Source organism: Callionymus lyra, chromosome 10, assembly GCF_982586985.1.
Source record: "Callionymus lyra chromosome 10, fCalLyr1.hap1.1, whole genome shotgun sequence".
NCBI classification, from domain to species: Eukaryota; Metazoa; Chordata; class Actinopteri; order Syngnathiformes; family Callionymidae; genus Callionymus; species Callionymus lyra.
The window spans coordinates 8,418,942-8,435,534 of NC_141827.1; the positions used below are offsets into that span (position 1 = coordinate 8,418,942).

Below are 16,593 nucleotides of genomic sequence, written 5' to 3' on the forward strand. Positions count from 1 at the left end.
ACACAAACTCACACTTTACCAACATATATTCTTTTGTCTATGTATTATTAATATAATAAATAATCTGTTGAGAATACAAATGTAAAAATGTATTCTTTTTAAATATTACTTTCAAACATAATTTCGGTGACATAAATAATATTAACAAAAATAAAAAACAGGTCAGTGACTCCGGGCCACAGCTTAGAGAAATGTCTCCCTCTAGAGGCGACAATAAAACACTACAACACGAGCCGAAGCGAAAACGAAAGTCAGACTTTCCTGTTAAATCGATTCTCAGGTTTCGAAGGACGAGATTCGTGTCAACATGTCGGAGCCGAACATCGACGAAGGCTTTTACTCCCGCCAGCTGTGAGTGACTCCACACGGTTCTTTTAAGAGTGACTTGGTTCTTCTAAGAGTTACTCTACACGGTTCTTCTAAGAGTGTCTCTACACGGTTCTTCTAAGAGTGTCTCTACACGGTTCTTCTAAGAGTGTCTCTACACGGTTCTTCTAAGAGTGACTTGGTTCTTCTAAGAGTGTCTCTACACGGTTCTTCTAAGAGTGTCTCTACACGGTTCTTCTAAGAGTGTCTCTACACGGTTCTTCTAAGAGTGACTTGGTTCTTCTAAGAGTGTCTCTACACGGTTCTTCTAAGAGTGTCTCTACACAGTTCTTTTAAGAGTGACTTGGTTCTTCTAAGAGTGTCTCTACACGGTTCTTCTAAGAGTGTCTCTACACGGTTCTTCTAAGAGTGTCTCTACACGGTTCTTCTAAGAGTGACTTGGTTCTTCTAAGAGTGTCTCTACACGGTTCTTCTAAGAGTGTCTCTACACGGTTCTTCTAAGAGTGTCTCTACACGGTTCTTCTAAGAGTGACTTGGTTCTTCTAAGAGTGTCTCTACACGGTTCTTCTAAGAGTGTCTCTACACGGTTCTTTTAAGAGTGACTTGGTTCTTCTAAGAGTGTCTCTACACGGTTCTTCTAAGAGTGTCTCTACACGGTTCTTCTAAGAGTGACTTGGTTCTTCTAAGAGTGTCTCTACACGGTTCTTCTAAGAGTGTCTCTACACGGTTCTTCTAAGAGTGACTTGGTTCTTCTAAGAGTGTCTCTACACGGTTCTTCTAAGAGTGACTCTACACGGTTCTTTTAAGAGTGACTTGGTTCTTCTAAGAGTGTCTCTACACGGTTCTTCTAAGAGTGTCTGTACACGGTTCTTTTAAGAGTGACTTGGTTCTTCTAAGAGTGTCTCTACACGGTTCTTCTAAGAGTGTCTCTACACGGTTCTTTTAAGAGTGTCTCTACACGGTTCTTCTAAGAGTGTCTCTACACGGTTCTTTTAAGAGTGTCTCTACACGGTTCTTCTAAGAGTGTCTCTACACGGTTCTTTTAAGAGTGACTTGGTTCTTCTAAGAGTGACTTGGTTCTTCTAAGAGTGTCTCTACACGGTTCTTCTAAGAGTGTCTCTACACGGTTCTTCTAAGAGTGTCTCTACACGGTTCTTTTAAGAGTGACTTGGTTCTTCTAAGAGTGTCTCTACACGGTTCTTCTAAGAGTGTCTCTACACGGTTCTTCTAAGAGTGTCTCTACACGGTTCTTCTAAGAGTGACTTGGTTCTTCTAAGAGTGTCTCTACACGGTTCTTCTAAGAGTGTCTCTACACGGTTCTTCTAAGAGTGTCTCTACACGGTTCTTCTAAGAGTGACTTGGTTCTTCTAAGAGTGTCTCTACACGGTTCTTCTAAGAGTGTCTCTACACGGTTCTTTTAAGAGTGACTTGGTTCTTCTAAGAGTGTCTCTACACGGTTCTTCTAAGAGTGTCTCTACACGGTTCTTCTAAGAGTGACTTGGTTCTTCTAAGAGTGTCTCTACACGGTTCTTCTAAGAGTGTCTCTACACGGTTCTTCTAAGAGTGTCTCTACACGGTTCTTCTAAGAGTGACTTGGTTCTTCTAAGAGTGTCTCTACACGGTTCTTCTAAGAGTGACTCTACACGGTTCTTTTAAGAGTGACTTGGTTCTTCTAAGAGTGTCTCTACACGGTTCTTCTAAGAGTGTCTCTACACGGTTCTTCTAAGAGTGACTTGGTTCTTCTAAGAGTGTCTCTACACGGTTCTTCTAAGAGTGTCTGTACACGGTTCTTTTAAGAGTGACTTGGTTCTTCTAAGAGTGTCTCTACACGGTTCTTCTAAGAGTGTCTCTACACGGTTCTTTTAAGAGTGTCTCTACACGGTTCTTCTAAGAGTGTCTCTACACGGTTCTTTTAAGAGTGTCTCTACACGGTTCTTCTAAGAGTGTCTCTACACGGTTCTTTTAAGAGTGACTTGGTTCTTCTAAGAGTGACTCTACACGGTTCTTCTAAGAGTGTCTCTACACGGTTCTTTTAAGAGTGAGTCTACACGGTTCTTCTAAGAGTGTCTCTACACGGTTCTTTTAAGAGTGACTTGGTTCTTCTAAGAGTGACTCTACACGGTTCTTCTAAGAGTGACTCTACACGGTTCTTTTAAGAGTGAGTCTACACGGTTCTTCTAAGAGTGACTCTACACGGTTCTTTTAAGAGTGACTCCACACGGTTCTTTTAAGAGTGAGTCTACACGGTTCTTCTAAGAGTGACTCTACACGGTTCTTCTAAGAGTGACTCTACACGGTTCTTTTAAGAGTGAGTCTACACGGTTCTTCTAAGAGTGACTCTACACGGTTCTTTTAAGAGTGACTCCACACGGTTCTTTTAAGAGTGAGTCTACACGGTTCTTCTAAGAGTGACTCTACACGGTTCTTCTAAGAGTGACTCTACACGGTTCTTTTAAGAGTGACTCTACACGGTTCTTGTAAGAGTGACTCCACAAGGTTCTTTTAAGAGTGACTCTACACGGTTCTTCTAAGAGTGACTCTACACGGTTCTTTTAAGAGTGACTCTACACGGTTCTTTTAAGAGTGACTCCACACGGTTCTTTTAAGAGTGACTCTACACGGTTCTTCTAAGAGTGACTCCACACGGTTCTTTTAAGAGTGTCTTCAGCGGCTTCTGTGCGCAGGTTGGTTCTGGGGCGAGAGGCGATGGGTCTGATGAAGACCTCGAGGGTCCTGATCGCGGGCATGAAGGGACTCGGAGTAGAGCTCGCCAAGAACGTGGTTTTGTTCGGAGTGAAGGGAGTGACTGTGCAGGATGAAGGAGTGACGGAGGTGAAGGACCTCAGTTCTCAGGTGACTTTACACACACACACATTTACGACAACACAACAACGCATAAATACACAAACACACAACTGGAACACAAAAAACACACCAACACACAACACTGCAACACAGAAACACACAAGTGGAACAATAAAAAACACAACATTGCAACACACCAAGACAACACTGCGACACGACACTGGAACACACACCTGAAATACAACATTACACAACAGACCAACACACAACACAGAAACACATAAATGCACACCACTCCCAACACAGAAATGCACACAACTCCCAACACAGAAATACACACCACCTTAACACAGAAATACACACCACCCCAACACAGAAACACACACCACCCCAATACAGAAATACACAAATGCACACCACCCCCACACAGAAACACACACCAACCCAACACAGAAATAAACACCACTCCCTACACAGAAACACACACCACGCCAAACACCACCCCAAAACTGAAAAACACACCAGCCAACACAGAAATACACAACATTCCCAACACAGAGATACACACCCCCCGAAAACAGAAACAAACACCACCCCAACACAGAAACACACACCACCCCAACACATAAATACCCAATACCCCAACACAGAAATACACACCACCCCTAACACAGAAATACACACCACCCCAACACAGAAATACACACCACCCCAACACAGAAACACACACCACCCCAAACACAGAAACATACACCACCCGAACACAGAAACACACACCACCCCAACACAGAAACACACACCACCCCAAACACAGAAATACACACCATACCCAACACAGAAATACACACCACCCCAAAACAGAAAAACACACAACCCCAACACGGAAATACACACAGAAATACACACCAGCCCACAATAACAAAAACTAACCCCAACAATACCACCCCAAAACTAGGAACACATAGACACTATCAAGCACAGAACCCAGTACAGAAATACACATGCCACCCCAAAACAAAAAAGAAACAAACACATTAACAAACACAACCCCAACACATACACAACACCACAACAGATAAACACACACCATCAAATAAATGTGCATTAATCAAGTTTTCTGTTGTTGTTTTTAATCAGAATCAGAGAATGTTGTGTAAATATTTAAATATATGTTTGTATTAGTTACATTTAAAATCTCATGTGTGTCATCATGTCTCGTCTCTCACCAGTTCTTTCTAAACCCGTCCCACCTGGGTCAGAACCGAGCCTCGTGCACCATCGAGCATCTGTCGGCGTTGAACCGAGACGTTCGAGTGACGGCTCACACCGAGCCTTTGAGCAAGGACTTGATGCTGAAGCATAAGGTACGAGCACCTGATGGTGTTCAACAAAAATACACATGTTGTTGTTCCTGGATCAGCAATGTTGCCTTTGTTTGGACAACATTTTTATCACTTGAAATATTCTAGCTATGATTGAGCAAATCCTTCAAAAGATTCATGGATCCAGATGGTAATCCATGGTACATTCTTAAGGGTCCAGTAAACTGCAGTACTTTGTTGTGTAACTGTTTCATGAAGCTTTATGGCCCCAACACTAGTTACTCAAGACAACACACACACACACACACACACACCACACCAATATATAAACACACACCAAACCAACCTAACACAAAAAAAGAACGCACATCATCCAAATACAGAAAGACACACCAACACCTGGCATAGACTCACACCACCCCATAAATAAACACACTCACCCCAACACAGAGACACACTTTGCCAGAAAAGCTGTAAAAAAAAATATATACACACCACCCGAACACATAAACACACACGACGACAAAACCAAAAAAAAACACACACCACAACAAAACGGAAAGAGATATACCTACCACCACCCTGAACACATAATCACACACACACCACAAAAACACATACACAAAGACAACCCCAACACAAAAGCACACACCACAACAAAACATAAACAGATATACACACTACGACCACCCCAACCCGGAATCACACACGCCACAAAAACACACACCACAACAAAACAGAAATAGATATACCTACGACCACCCCAACATGTAATTACACACACAACACAAAAAGACATACACAAACAAAACCCCAACACAAAAACACACACCACAACAAAACAGAAATAGATATACCTACGACCACCCCAACATGTAATCACACACACACCACAAAAACACATACACAAACAAAACCCCAACACAAAAACACACACCACAACAAAACAGAAATAGATATACCTACGACCAACCCAACATGTAATCACACACACACCACAAAAACACATACACAAACAAAACCCCAACACAAAAACACACACCACAACAAAACAGAAAGAGATATACACGCTACCACCACCCCAACATGTAATCACACACACACCACAAAAACACATACACAAACAAAACCCCAACACAAAAACACACACCACAACAAAACAGAAAGAGATATACACACTACCACCACCCCAACACGTAATTACACACAAAAACACATACATAAACAAAACCCCAACACAAAAACACACACCACAACAAAACAGAAACAGATATACACACTACGACCACCCCAACCCGGAATCACACACACACGCCACAAAAACACATACACAAACACAACCCTAAAACAAAAACACACATTACAACAAAACAGAAAGAGATATACACACTACCACCACCCTAACACGTAATCACACACATACCACAAAACAAATAAACACAACCCCAACACAAAAACAGACACCACACCAACACTTAAACACACACACACTTATCAACCCAAAAAAGACAGACACACCAACCACCAGGGTTAAATCCAGATGGTCTGGATCCCCTGTTCCATAAAGCTTTATTGGCCCATCACAGTTATATAATACAATATAATAATATAATTCAAATTAGTCTTCAGAATATTTCTTAAATACACAGAGAAGTAAACTCAGGTGACCTCCTTGGCAGAGGTAATTTATCCATAATGCAGAAGAAAGTTTTTTAAAATACAAACACAATGTTCCAGGTGGTCGTCCTCACGGACTCCTCGTTGGAGGATCAAAAGTTTTTCGGGGAATTTTGTCACCAGAAAGGAATCAAGTTCATCGTCGCGGACACCAGGGGGCTCTGTGGGTGAGTTTTGGGAAAGAAAAGGCGAATATTTGTCGTAAATAAAAAATGATTTTTGCCTCTCAGGCAGCTGTTTTGCGACTTCGGTCAGGAATTGGTCGTTCAGGATCCAGATGGAATTCCGCCAGCGTCCGCGTTGATCCAAAGTATCTCCCAGGTAGATACTGCAAATGCAACCCTTAAGGTACTGTTGGTGGTATTTATAACGTGTTCCCAGGGTAACCCAGGAGTCGTGGTGTGCGTGGACGAGCACGGGTTCAACAAGGACTCGAGGGTTGAGTTTTCACAAGTGCAGGGAATGACGGAGCTCAACGGCGCGAGTGCAACAACCATCACCGTCCTCGGTATCGTTTCTACTCTCTTCCTGCTTCTGTGAACGACTGTGTGAGAACCATCTTGTCGTGTTGCTACAGACGACAACTCCTTCAGCATTGGCGACACCTCCAGCTTCTCCAAATATACAGCAGGTGGCGCTGTGACCGCGGTTAAAGAGCCCATCACTCTGCACTTTGTAAGTATCAACCTCTTCTGTTTTTTGGTTTAAGACCTTCAACATCAATTTAACTAAAAGTATATATATTTTACCTGCCCCAGGCATATATAGCTTTTTTTACCACCCCGTAACATCATGTGGTGGTAAATTTCCTGAGAAACACTGAAGCTAGCACTGTTATCAACTAGCAAAGCATATCTATTTAAATGTGTTACCGTAAAATAAATGCTTCTTATCGATCATGATGTTACGGGGTGGTAAAGTTAATCTGTTTTTCACCACCCCGTAACATCATGTGGTGGTAAATTTCCTGAGAAACACTGAAGCTAGCACTGTTATCAACGAGCATAAGCATATCTATTTAAATGCGTTACAGTAAAAAAAAAAGCTTCTTATCGATCATGATGTTACGGGGTGGTAAAGTTAATCCGTTTTTTCACCACCCCGTAACATCATGTGATGGTAAATGTCCTGAGAAACACTGAAGCTAGCCCTTTTATCAACTATCAAAGCATATCTATTTAAATGTGTTACCGTAAAAAAAATGCTACTTATCGATCATGATGTTACAGGGTGGTAAAGTTAATCTGTTTTTTTACCACCCCGTAACATCATGTGGTGGTAAATTTCCTGAGAAACACTGAAGCTAGCACTGTTATCAACGAGCATAAGCATATCTATTTAAATGTGTTACCGTAAAAAAAATGCTACTTATCGATCATGATGTTACAGGGTGGTAAAGTTAATCTGTTTTTTTACCACCCCGTAACATCATGTGGTGGTAAATTTCCTGAGAAACACTGAAGCTAGCACTGTTATCAACGAGCATAAGCATATCTATTTAAATGCGTTACAGTAAAAAAAAAAGCTTCTTATCGATCATGATGTTACGGGGTGGTAAAGTTAATCCGTTTTTTTACCACCCCGTAACATCATGTGGTAGTAAATTTCCTGAGAAACACTGAAGCTAGCACTGTTATCAACTGGCAAAGCATATCTATTTAAATGTGTTACCGTAAAACAAATGCTACTTATCGATCATGATGTTACAGGGTGGTAAAGTTAATCTGTTTTTCACCACCCCGTAACATCATGTGGTGGTAAATTTCCTGAGAAACACTGAAGCTAGCACTGTTATCAACGAGCATAAGCATATCTATTTAAATGCGTTACAGTAAAAAAAAAGCTTCTTATCGATCATGATGTTACGGGGTGGTAAAGTTAATCCGTTTTTTCACCACCCCGTAACATCATGTGATGGTAAATGTCCTGAGAAACACTGAAGCTAGCCCTTTTATCAACTATCAAAGCATATCTATTTAAATATGTTACCGTAAAAAAAATGCTACTTATCGATCATGATGTTACAGGGTGGTAAAGTTAATCCGTTTTTTCACCACCCCGTAACATCATGTGATGGTAAATGTCCTGAGAAACACTGAAGCTAGCCCTGTTATCAACTATCAAAGCATATCTATTTAAATGTGTTACCGTAAAAAAAATGCTACTTATCGATCATGATGTTACAGGGTGGTAAAGTTAATCTGTTTTTTCACCACCCCGTAACATCATGTGGTGGTAAATTTCCTGAGAAACACTGAAGCTAGCACTGTTATCAACGAGCATAAGCATATCTATTTAAATGCGTTACTGTAAAAAAAAAAGCTTCTTATCGATCATGATGTTACGGGGTGGTAAAGTTAATCCGTTTTTTTACCACCCCGTAACATCATGTGGTAGTAAATTTCCTGAGAAACACTGAAGCTAGCACTGTGATCAACTGGCAAAGCATATCTATTTAAATGTGTTACCGTAAAATAAATGCTACTTATCGATCATGATGTTACGGGGTGGTAAAGTTAATCTGTTTTTTACCACCCCGTAACATCATGTGGTAGCAAATTTCCTGAGAAACACTGAAGCTAGCACTGTTATCAACTAGAAAAGCATATCTATTTAAATTTGTTACTGTAAAAAAAATGCAACTTATCGATCATGATGTTACGGGGCGGTAAAGTTAATCTGTTTTTCACCACCCCGTAACATCATGTGGTAGTAAATTTCCTGAGAAACACTGAAGCTAGCACTGTTATCAACGAGCATAAGCATATCTATTTAAATGCGTTACAGTAAAAAAAAAGCTTCTTATCGATCATGATGTTACGGGGTGGTAAAGTCAATCCGTTTTTTCACCACCCCGTAACATCATGTGGTGGTAAATTTCCTGAGAAACACTGAAGCTAGCACTGTTATCAACGAGCATAAGCATATCTATTTAAATGTGTTACCGTAAAATAAATGCTACTTATCGATCATGATGTTACGGGGTGGTAAAGTTAATCTGTTTTTTACCACCCCGTAACATCATGTGGTAGTAAATTTCCTGAGAAACACTGAAGCTAGCACTGTTATCAACTAGAAAAGCATATCTATTTAAATGTGTTACCGTAAAAAAAATGCTACTTATCGATCATGATGTTACGGGGTGGTAAAGTTAATCCGTTTTTTCACCACCCCGTAACATCATGTGGTGGTAAATGTCCTGAGAAACACTGAAGCTAGCACTGTTATCAACTATCAAAGCATATCTATTTAAATGTGTTACCGTAAAAAAGAATTCTTCTTATCGATCATGATTTTACGGGGTGGTAAAGTTAATCCGTTTTTTCACCACCCCTTAACACAATTCATGTTTAAATGATGGGGGTTTGCTTGAGTGAGACCTCGACTCCTACTCTCTGAGTTGTCGCTAACATTATTTTAGGCTGGAAGAGAGTCATGTTTTATTAAAAATGACTATAAAAATCGTAGACTTTTGAAACATCAGTTAAACATTTCTGTCATTCGCAACAATTTATTATCATTCAACATTTAAAATGTTTGTAGTATTTGTACTGTTGTCGTATATTGAGATACTGTAGGTAGAAGGATATATTTGTAGCATTGTCGTATATTGAGATACTGTAGTAACAAGGATATATTTGTAGTATTGTCAAGTACATAGTTGACTCTGGCGTTGTAGAATTTACAGACCACATGACGAAGTCGTTACTTTTTTTATTTGTTTTCAAACCAAAATATGTCCAAACATCAGCTTTAAAAGCTACTGGAGTCGACTGTATCCTCTCGTCCTCAGTCATCGCTTGCCTCTTGCAAGATTCAATTGTTCCTTTAGCTGCATTATGGCTGGTGCCATCTAGTGGCCGGAAGTTTATCTTGAATATATGTACATAAAACAGGTAAAATTCCAGTTTTTTTCTTGCACTACTGGCAATGAACATGATTCTGAAAACCAGCCAGTTGGTTCAAAAGAAGAACTTCTCGCAGGTGCCGATCACTGAGGCTCTTCTGAAGCGACCAAACTCGGACCAAAACCCCAGAGACCAGACGCTGCACTTGGCCTTCCAAGCTCTGCACCGGTTTGAGAAGGAGTCGCGGCGACTTCCTCGTCCCTGGTCCCAGGTTTGATCCCTCATTTCCCATCATGCATCGCGGCAGGTGAAGATCATCACTGTTCGCAGGAGGACGCCGACACTCTTCTCCGGATGGTGCTGGAGATGAAGGACCCCAAGGGTCCGGACCGGCCGGACGAGGACGTGGTCCGGCTTCTGTCCTTCACGGCTCGAGGAGACTTGGCGCCGATCAACGCCGTGATCGGAGGGATGGCGGCGCAGGAAGTGATCAAGGTGCGAGCAAGAGGTTCTGGTTCTGCAGCTTCAAAGTTCTCACCAGGAACGTTTCCTTCAGGCTTGTTCAGGGAAATTCACTCCCGTGCGACAGTGGTTTTACTTCAGCGCGCTGGAGTGTCTTCCCGAGGATACGATCGGATCAGACCCGCCTTCGCCGTCACTGGTACTGTGTTTAAAATGTTAATTTAATAAAATAGTGACGATTATGTTTAATTTAAAGATCAAGATAATTCCTTTAACATGCAAAATCGTTAAAGCTATTAATACGAACAAAGAAAATACAAACTTAAATTTCTTTTTATTTAAAAAGAATAAATCGTCCAAAAAAACAAATGAATAAAACGTATATATTGCTGATAAAGATGAAACATTCTGATGTTGATTGTATTTCTGACAGGAAGGGACGAGGTATGATGGACAGGTCGCCGTGTTCGGGTCCGACTTCCAAGAGAAGTTGGGGAGACAAAAGTATTTCTTGGTGAGTACTGAGTCCCTCCGGCAGAGGGCGCTCATCGCACACGTTGTAATGTTGGCTGTAAATGACGTCATTTCCTCAAACGTTGGCTGCATTTCGCTGATCAATGGGCTTAAAAAATTTACGATGAAATATGATAAAGTGACGAAACACGTTTAAAAAACAAACAAACTCTGTCATATGTTTGTTTGTTTTTCATTTAAAAAATATCTGTTTTTTATATGTAAGTCTCTCATAATTTCATCAGGCAAAACTTAAACTAAACTATACTAAAAACATAAAAACGAACAAACGCAGTGAACAAAAAAGAACAACAATTTAATATAAACTGTCATTGTCTTTTGAATAAGTTGTGTTTTTGAACATTTTTATAAAAACTCAAAAGCAAAAAGACGTTCTGGTAACTTTTGTTCATTTTTAATTTTCACTTTAAGAACATATTATGAAAATGTATGGTTTTTTTTTATTCTCATTTAAAAATTTAAAAATGTAAGTCATTTCTTGCTTTTATTTTCAATTTTTTTTTAAATTAAATTATAACTATAATTTTAAATTATGATGTGGGGACTTTCAAAATAAGAGCGCATCAGCTAGTCATACTTCACTTAAGAAACCCTGTACTCGTTTCTCTTATTTTGAAAATCCTCATATCCGGCCCAAGGAAATAGATAAAAACGACCTGTTTTATTGCATAAATTTTAACTTTAATGCATCATAGTAATTGAAAATCAACCCAATTCTGATGATTTATTTTGGATTGAAATCAAATTGAATCACCACTAGTTTTCGGTTTCTCAACATCTGCTCTGAAGTGGAAAAAAACCCAAAAGAGACTGAAAGACGGATCACGGTTCATGCGTCAAATAAATTGCAAATGTTCTGATGATTTGGTTCTTAAGTTAAGTTAAGTTAAGATCTTGTTTGTAAATGGAGGTCGGAGCCGGAGCCATCGGCTGCGAGCTCCTGAAGAACTTCGCTCTGATGGGACTCGGCGCCGGAAAGGACGGTCGGGTCACGGTGACCGACATGGACCTCATCGAGAAATCCAACCTGAACCGACAGTTTCTGTTCCACCACCAGGATATCGGGGTGAGCTTCGCCAACATCTTTTCTTTTTTTCTTCTTCCTCTCTTTCACACCATTTGTCTCTGAGAAGAAACCTAAGTCGGACGTGGCGGCGGCTGCCGTGAGAGCCATGAACCCTCAGGTGAACATCACGGCCCACCAGAACCGTCTGGACCCGGACAGCGAGGCCGTCTACGACCACAGGTTTTTCTCGGCCCTGGACGGAGCCGTCGCGGCGCTTGATAACGTGGAAGCCAGTGAGACAAAAAAAAACAAACACATCCTCACCTTCATGTGTGTGCGAGTGGTTGTCGGTGGTGGCCCGAGCTCCTTTCCAGGGTGTTCTTCTTCATAAAGCGAAGTTCCAGAGAAGTTAAGTTAAAGTTTAAAAAGGTGTAAAGGAAATTGAACTATAAACTATATTTACCAAAATGTTTTTCAGCGAGGTTTAATTTGAATTAATTAAAAAAATTAACATTGATGATCCAAAAAAGAAGGTCTTAGTCAGCAGAAAAAAAACTATATTTCTTCCGAACCTTTTGTGAAAAGTAGTGACAGACTGATGAAGCTTCATGAAACAGTGTCATGTTGTTCAGAGGTCAGTAGGTGGCGCTATTAGTTTAAAAATGATGTTTCTTTGGAACAGTTGTTCAAAGCAAAGGAAAATTGTGCAGAGACGTCGCCATCTAGTGGACTCTGAAGATAATGACACTGTTTCATGAAGCTTCATCAACAGATCACTAGTGAAAATTATTTTTGGATAATATTTCCTTTTTTTTAATTCAACCTTTAATAAAAAAGTATTCGTCTCTCTAAGGTTCTCCTGACACTGGTCAAGCTGAACAATCAAAAAATACACATTTAAATGTATTGTTTCTTCTACCACTTAAATTGACTTCAAAATATTTTAGGGGAAAAAATCAATACCTAAAACAAAAAAAGGCTTAAAACCAAAAATGACATTTGTTATGTATTTGTTGAGGGGAATTATGAACAAAATCTAATTTTACTTTTACAAGAGCATTTTTTTAAAAAAACCTCCAAAATCCTGGGATATACGAACACCTAAAGAAATCCTGGCGACTTCAGGGTAAAGCCAGGGGACACCCTGGACAGACCAACGGTCCACCACAAACAACCAATCACACGCCGTCATTCAAAAAAGACTCGTGACGTCGGCACCAATCACAGAGAGTTCTCCCGACAGGGGAGTATCTGGACGGCCTCTGCTTGAAGTACAAGAAGCCGCTGCTGGAGGGAGGAACTGAGGGAACCAAAGGTCACACCCTGGTGGTGGTGCCGCACCTGACCCAGTCCTACGGTCGAGGCGGGTCCGGCTCCGATGACGACATCCCCCTCTGCACCTTGAAGAACTTCCCGATCCGCATCGAGCACACCCTGCAGGTAGAAGTTTGCACAAAGAGAATAAACAAACAAATGCAGAAGGAGGTGCAGGAGTTTTTTACGACAAATTAATCACACTTTTCTAACACAAGGGGGCGCCAGAAACAAACATGTCTAACCTCACATAGTGCGGCTTTAAAGTCACATTTTTTGTGATTTTAACAAGTTGTTAAAATCACAAAAACAATATGTGTATATTGGCAAATATTTGGCAATACGATATGTATCACGATACAATACGATACATCGTGATACTGTAGTAACAAGTATATATGTGTAGTATTGTCGAGTACTTGACTCCGGTGTTGTAGTATTTACAGACCACATGACTCTTGACGAAGTCGTTACTGCATTTGTATTCAAACCAAAATATGTTCAAACATCAGTTTTAAAAGCTGCAGGAGTCACTGTATCCTCTCGTCCTCAGTCATCGCCCGAGATCACACTGGAGTTGAAACATAAAAATGAACAAACGCGCTGAACATTTGCATGTTAATTGTAAAAAAACAAAACTATTTTGTACAACCTTTATAAAAACATAAATGAATGATTCTAAATAACATATTTAAAAGCCAAAAAAAAAGTATTGATCAGAATATGTAAGTTTATCGATTAAAAAAATAATAAAACAGACACTTTATTGAAATATAAGACATTAAATAACTGTAATTAAAATGAAATATGCTTTAAAAGCCCCAAAGACGATATGGTATCGTTATTTATTTATTTATTTTTACAAGTTTATACACTTCATTTCTCACACACTTTATAAAACATAAAATAACATGAAAATATAATGTTATTTAAAAGCGAAAATAAATAAATATATAATTTTTTATCAATACAGTGCTGTTGAATATTAATACGGTAACATAACTCTTCGTAACTGCTTTCATTTGTTTTCAAACCAAAATATGTCCAGCTTCAAAAAGTTGATGGAGTCGACTGTATCCTCTCGTCCTCAGTCATCAGGATTTTATTGTTCCCTTAGCTGCAGAGGACTTAACGACTGCTGCCACCTAGTGGCCTTTATTAGAGTAAACTCATATTTCATTGGACTATAAACAATAAAATAATGATAAAGATTAACATTTAAATAAATATATACATTTATTTTAATGATAAAGTACTGTTGAAAATTACTGTAGTATAGTGATGAAAACATCACGATATGTCAGTGTCACAGATGTACAAAGATACTGATTTGACGTAGTTGTGGGATAAAAAATATAAATGAATGTGTTTTACTTCGTTTGTTGTCAGTGGGCCAGAGACCAGTTCGAAGGACTTTTCAAACAAACGCCTGAAAACGTGAATCTTTTCATCGGGTAAGAACTTTTTTTTTTTTAGTGTATGATTCTTGAAGAGAGATTAACGACGTGTTCTCAGTCCAGGTCTCCTCATTATTGCTCGTTTCCATCTTTTTTGTTTTACAATGTTTTTCCGCTCTCTGGCCAAACATTCCGGCGGCGAAGGCGAGCTAACGAAGTGTCGGGAGCTCATTATTCGTTTTTATGAACAGGAAAAGCATGTGTTGTGCTTTCGGCAGCGAAACGCTTGTAAACGTTTTTTTCTAACAGTTCATCATTATAGAGCTTTACGCCACTATTTCTGGAGAACGTTTTTAATTTGTTGCTATTACACGTTAAAAACCGGAGTCAACAGCGTAAAATTTACCATCATTTTTTCACAATTTATTGTGACAACAAAATTCCAGATAAACAATTCAATTTTTTTGTTAGTTTGTTTTGTTTGTTTTTTTGTCTCCTCAAAATTCTTGTGCTGTCACAGGTTCTCCCGAAAGTGGTCGAGTCGTCCCATAATGCACTGCAACAGTCACAAAATTACAAGATATATTTAAATGTATTAATCTGATTTTTTTTTTAAGGTATAAAATGATTAAATAACGAGCATTATGACGTTATAAAAACACAAATTCCGAATTCAACGTCATTTTCGGCATATTTGTGGGATGTCTTTGAACGCATCACGGTTGTTTTCGCTCTCAGTTTTCGGCGCAAAAACTACAACTTGTGTCTGTAAAACAAAAATGTTAATATAGCCGAAGAGAGTCGACGTAGGGAGGTTGAGTTTACAATTAACCCTTAAAAAAAACAGAGAAAAAAGGTAAACCAAAGGCATCACCGAACCAGTAGTAAAAAAAACAAAAAAACACAAACAAAACAAAATGAGTGGTGAACCTGAACCAGACCAGAATCAAAACAATCATGCAAGAAACACAAGATAAGAACATTAAATACTCGCAAATTAAACTTTGAAAAGCTCAAAACACACCATAGAAAAACGTGAAAAAGAAATGATTTGACACTGCGGACTGGAACGGGGAAGCGTATGTTCCTTCAGTGAGGCTCAGCGAGAGAAGGAACACAAAAGGAAGTGACAAAATAAAATGATAAAACAAATCCTTTAGAAACTATTTTCCTAATTTGACTTTTGCTGGAGATTCCAAGGTGACGTGTTTCATACGTGAACAAATACTGATCACATGACAGATTCACTGCATCATTGAATTTCTAAAGGAAAACTTGACCTAAATACAAGAAGACTTTTGCAACTCGTCTGGCGGAGATTTCTTCAGCGGAGCCTTTTTAATCCTCAGTCTCTTCCCTCATCCCTCTGTTTGTTTGGGAGGGATTCACATAATCTGCCGGATTGTTACTAGTTTACGATCCGGGCTGTTGTCCGTGTGATGAAAATCCAACGGATTCAGTCGGATTTATATTCAACAATAATGTCATTTTGAGGATCCTGCAACTTCTTTATTAAATTCGGCTCTCAGATCTTTTATTTTGAAAATCTGGGGATGATTGATCTCAATCCCATAATCCAGGAGATGTTTTGTCATAATTACGACAGAGTGTAAATCAAGGATCACGTTTTCGGTGCTTCCAGCAAACCTTCAGCGAACCTTCAGCAAACCTTCAGCACGTTCTTGTTAGGACTCGTCGGCACTTTCCGACTTCACAACACGACATGAAAGAAGTCTCTGCAGACGAGGGATGTTGACGTGCGACGTGTGCGACCAAAGAGATCAGACGTTGTCGTCACATCCGCTCGTCTTCGTCTCAAAATTCAAGGAAAAAACAAAAAATTCTGTTTTAATATTGGTGAATGTAAAATCTGAAAAAGGATCAGTCGTTTTTTCTGTAGA

The 16,593-nt window shown here is 39.5% G+C and overlaps 1 protein-coding gene across 3 annotated transcripts in view; it reads left to right on the forward strand.

Moving 5' to 3' along the window:
• Positions 1-238: 238 nt before the first annotated feature.
• LOC148070144 (ubiquitin-like modifier-activating enzyme 1) overlaps positions 239-16,593 on the forward strand; it is a 280,272-nt gene continuing 263,917 nt past the window's right edge. For all 3 annotated transcript variants that reach the window (XR_015712945.1, XM_087801647.1, XM_087801649.1), the window contains exons 1-15: positions 239-351; positions 3,012-3,180; positions 4,362-4,496; positions 6,192-6,298; positions 6,362-6,452; positions 6,513-6,639; positions 6,709-6,806; positions 10,116-10,250; positions 10,310-10,474; positions 10,536-10,640; positions 10,875-10,955; positions 11,886-12,041; positions 12,109-12,274; positions 13,225-13,421; positions 14,685-14,749. Coding sequence is in view for 2 of the 3 variants with exons in the window: in XM_087801647.1 (XP_087657773.1) it covers positions 308-351; positions 3,012-3,180; positions 4,362-4,496; positions 6,192-6,298; positions 6,362-6,452; positions 6,513-6,639; positions 6,709-6,806; positions 10,116-10,250; positions 10,310-10,474; positions 10,536-10,640; positions 10,875-10,955; positions 11,886-12,041; positions 12,109-12,274; positions 13,225-13,421; positions 14,685-14,749 (1,841 nt within the window). In the remaining variant the exon portion in view is untranslated. The remainder of the gene's footprint in view (positions 352-3,011; positions 3,181-4,361; positions 4,497-6,191; positions 6,299-6,361; positions 6,453-6,512; positions 6,640-6,708; positions 6,807-10,115; positions 10,251-10,309; positions 10,475-10,535; positions 10,641-10,874; positions 10,956-11,885; positions 12,042-12,108; positions 12,275-13,224; positions 13,422-14,684; positions 14,750-16,593) is intronic.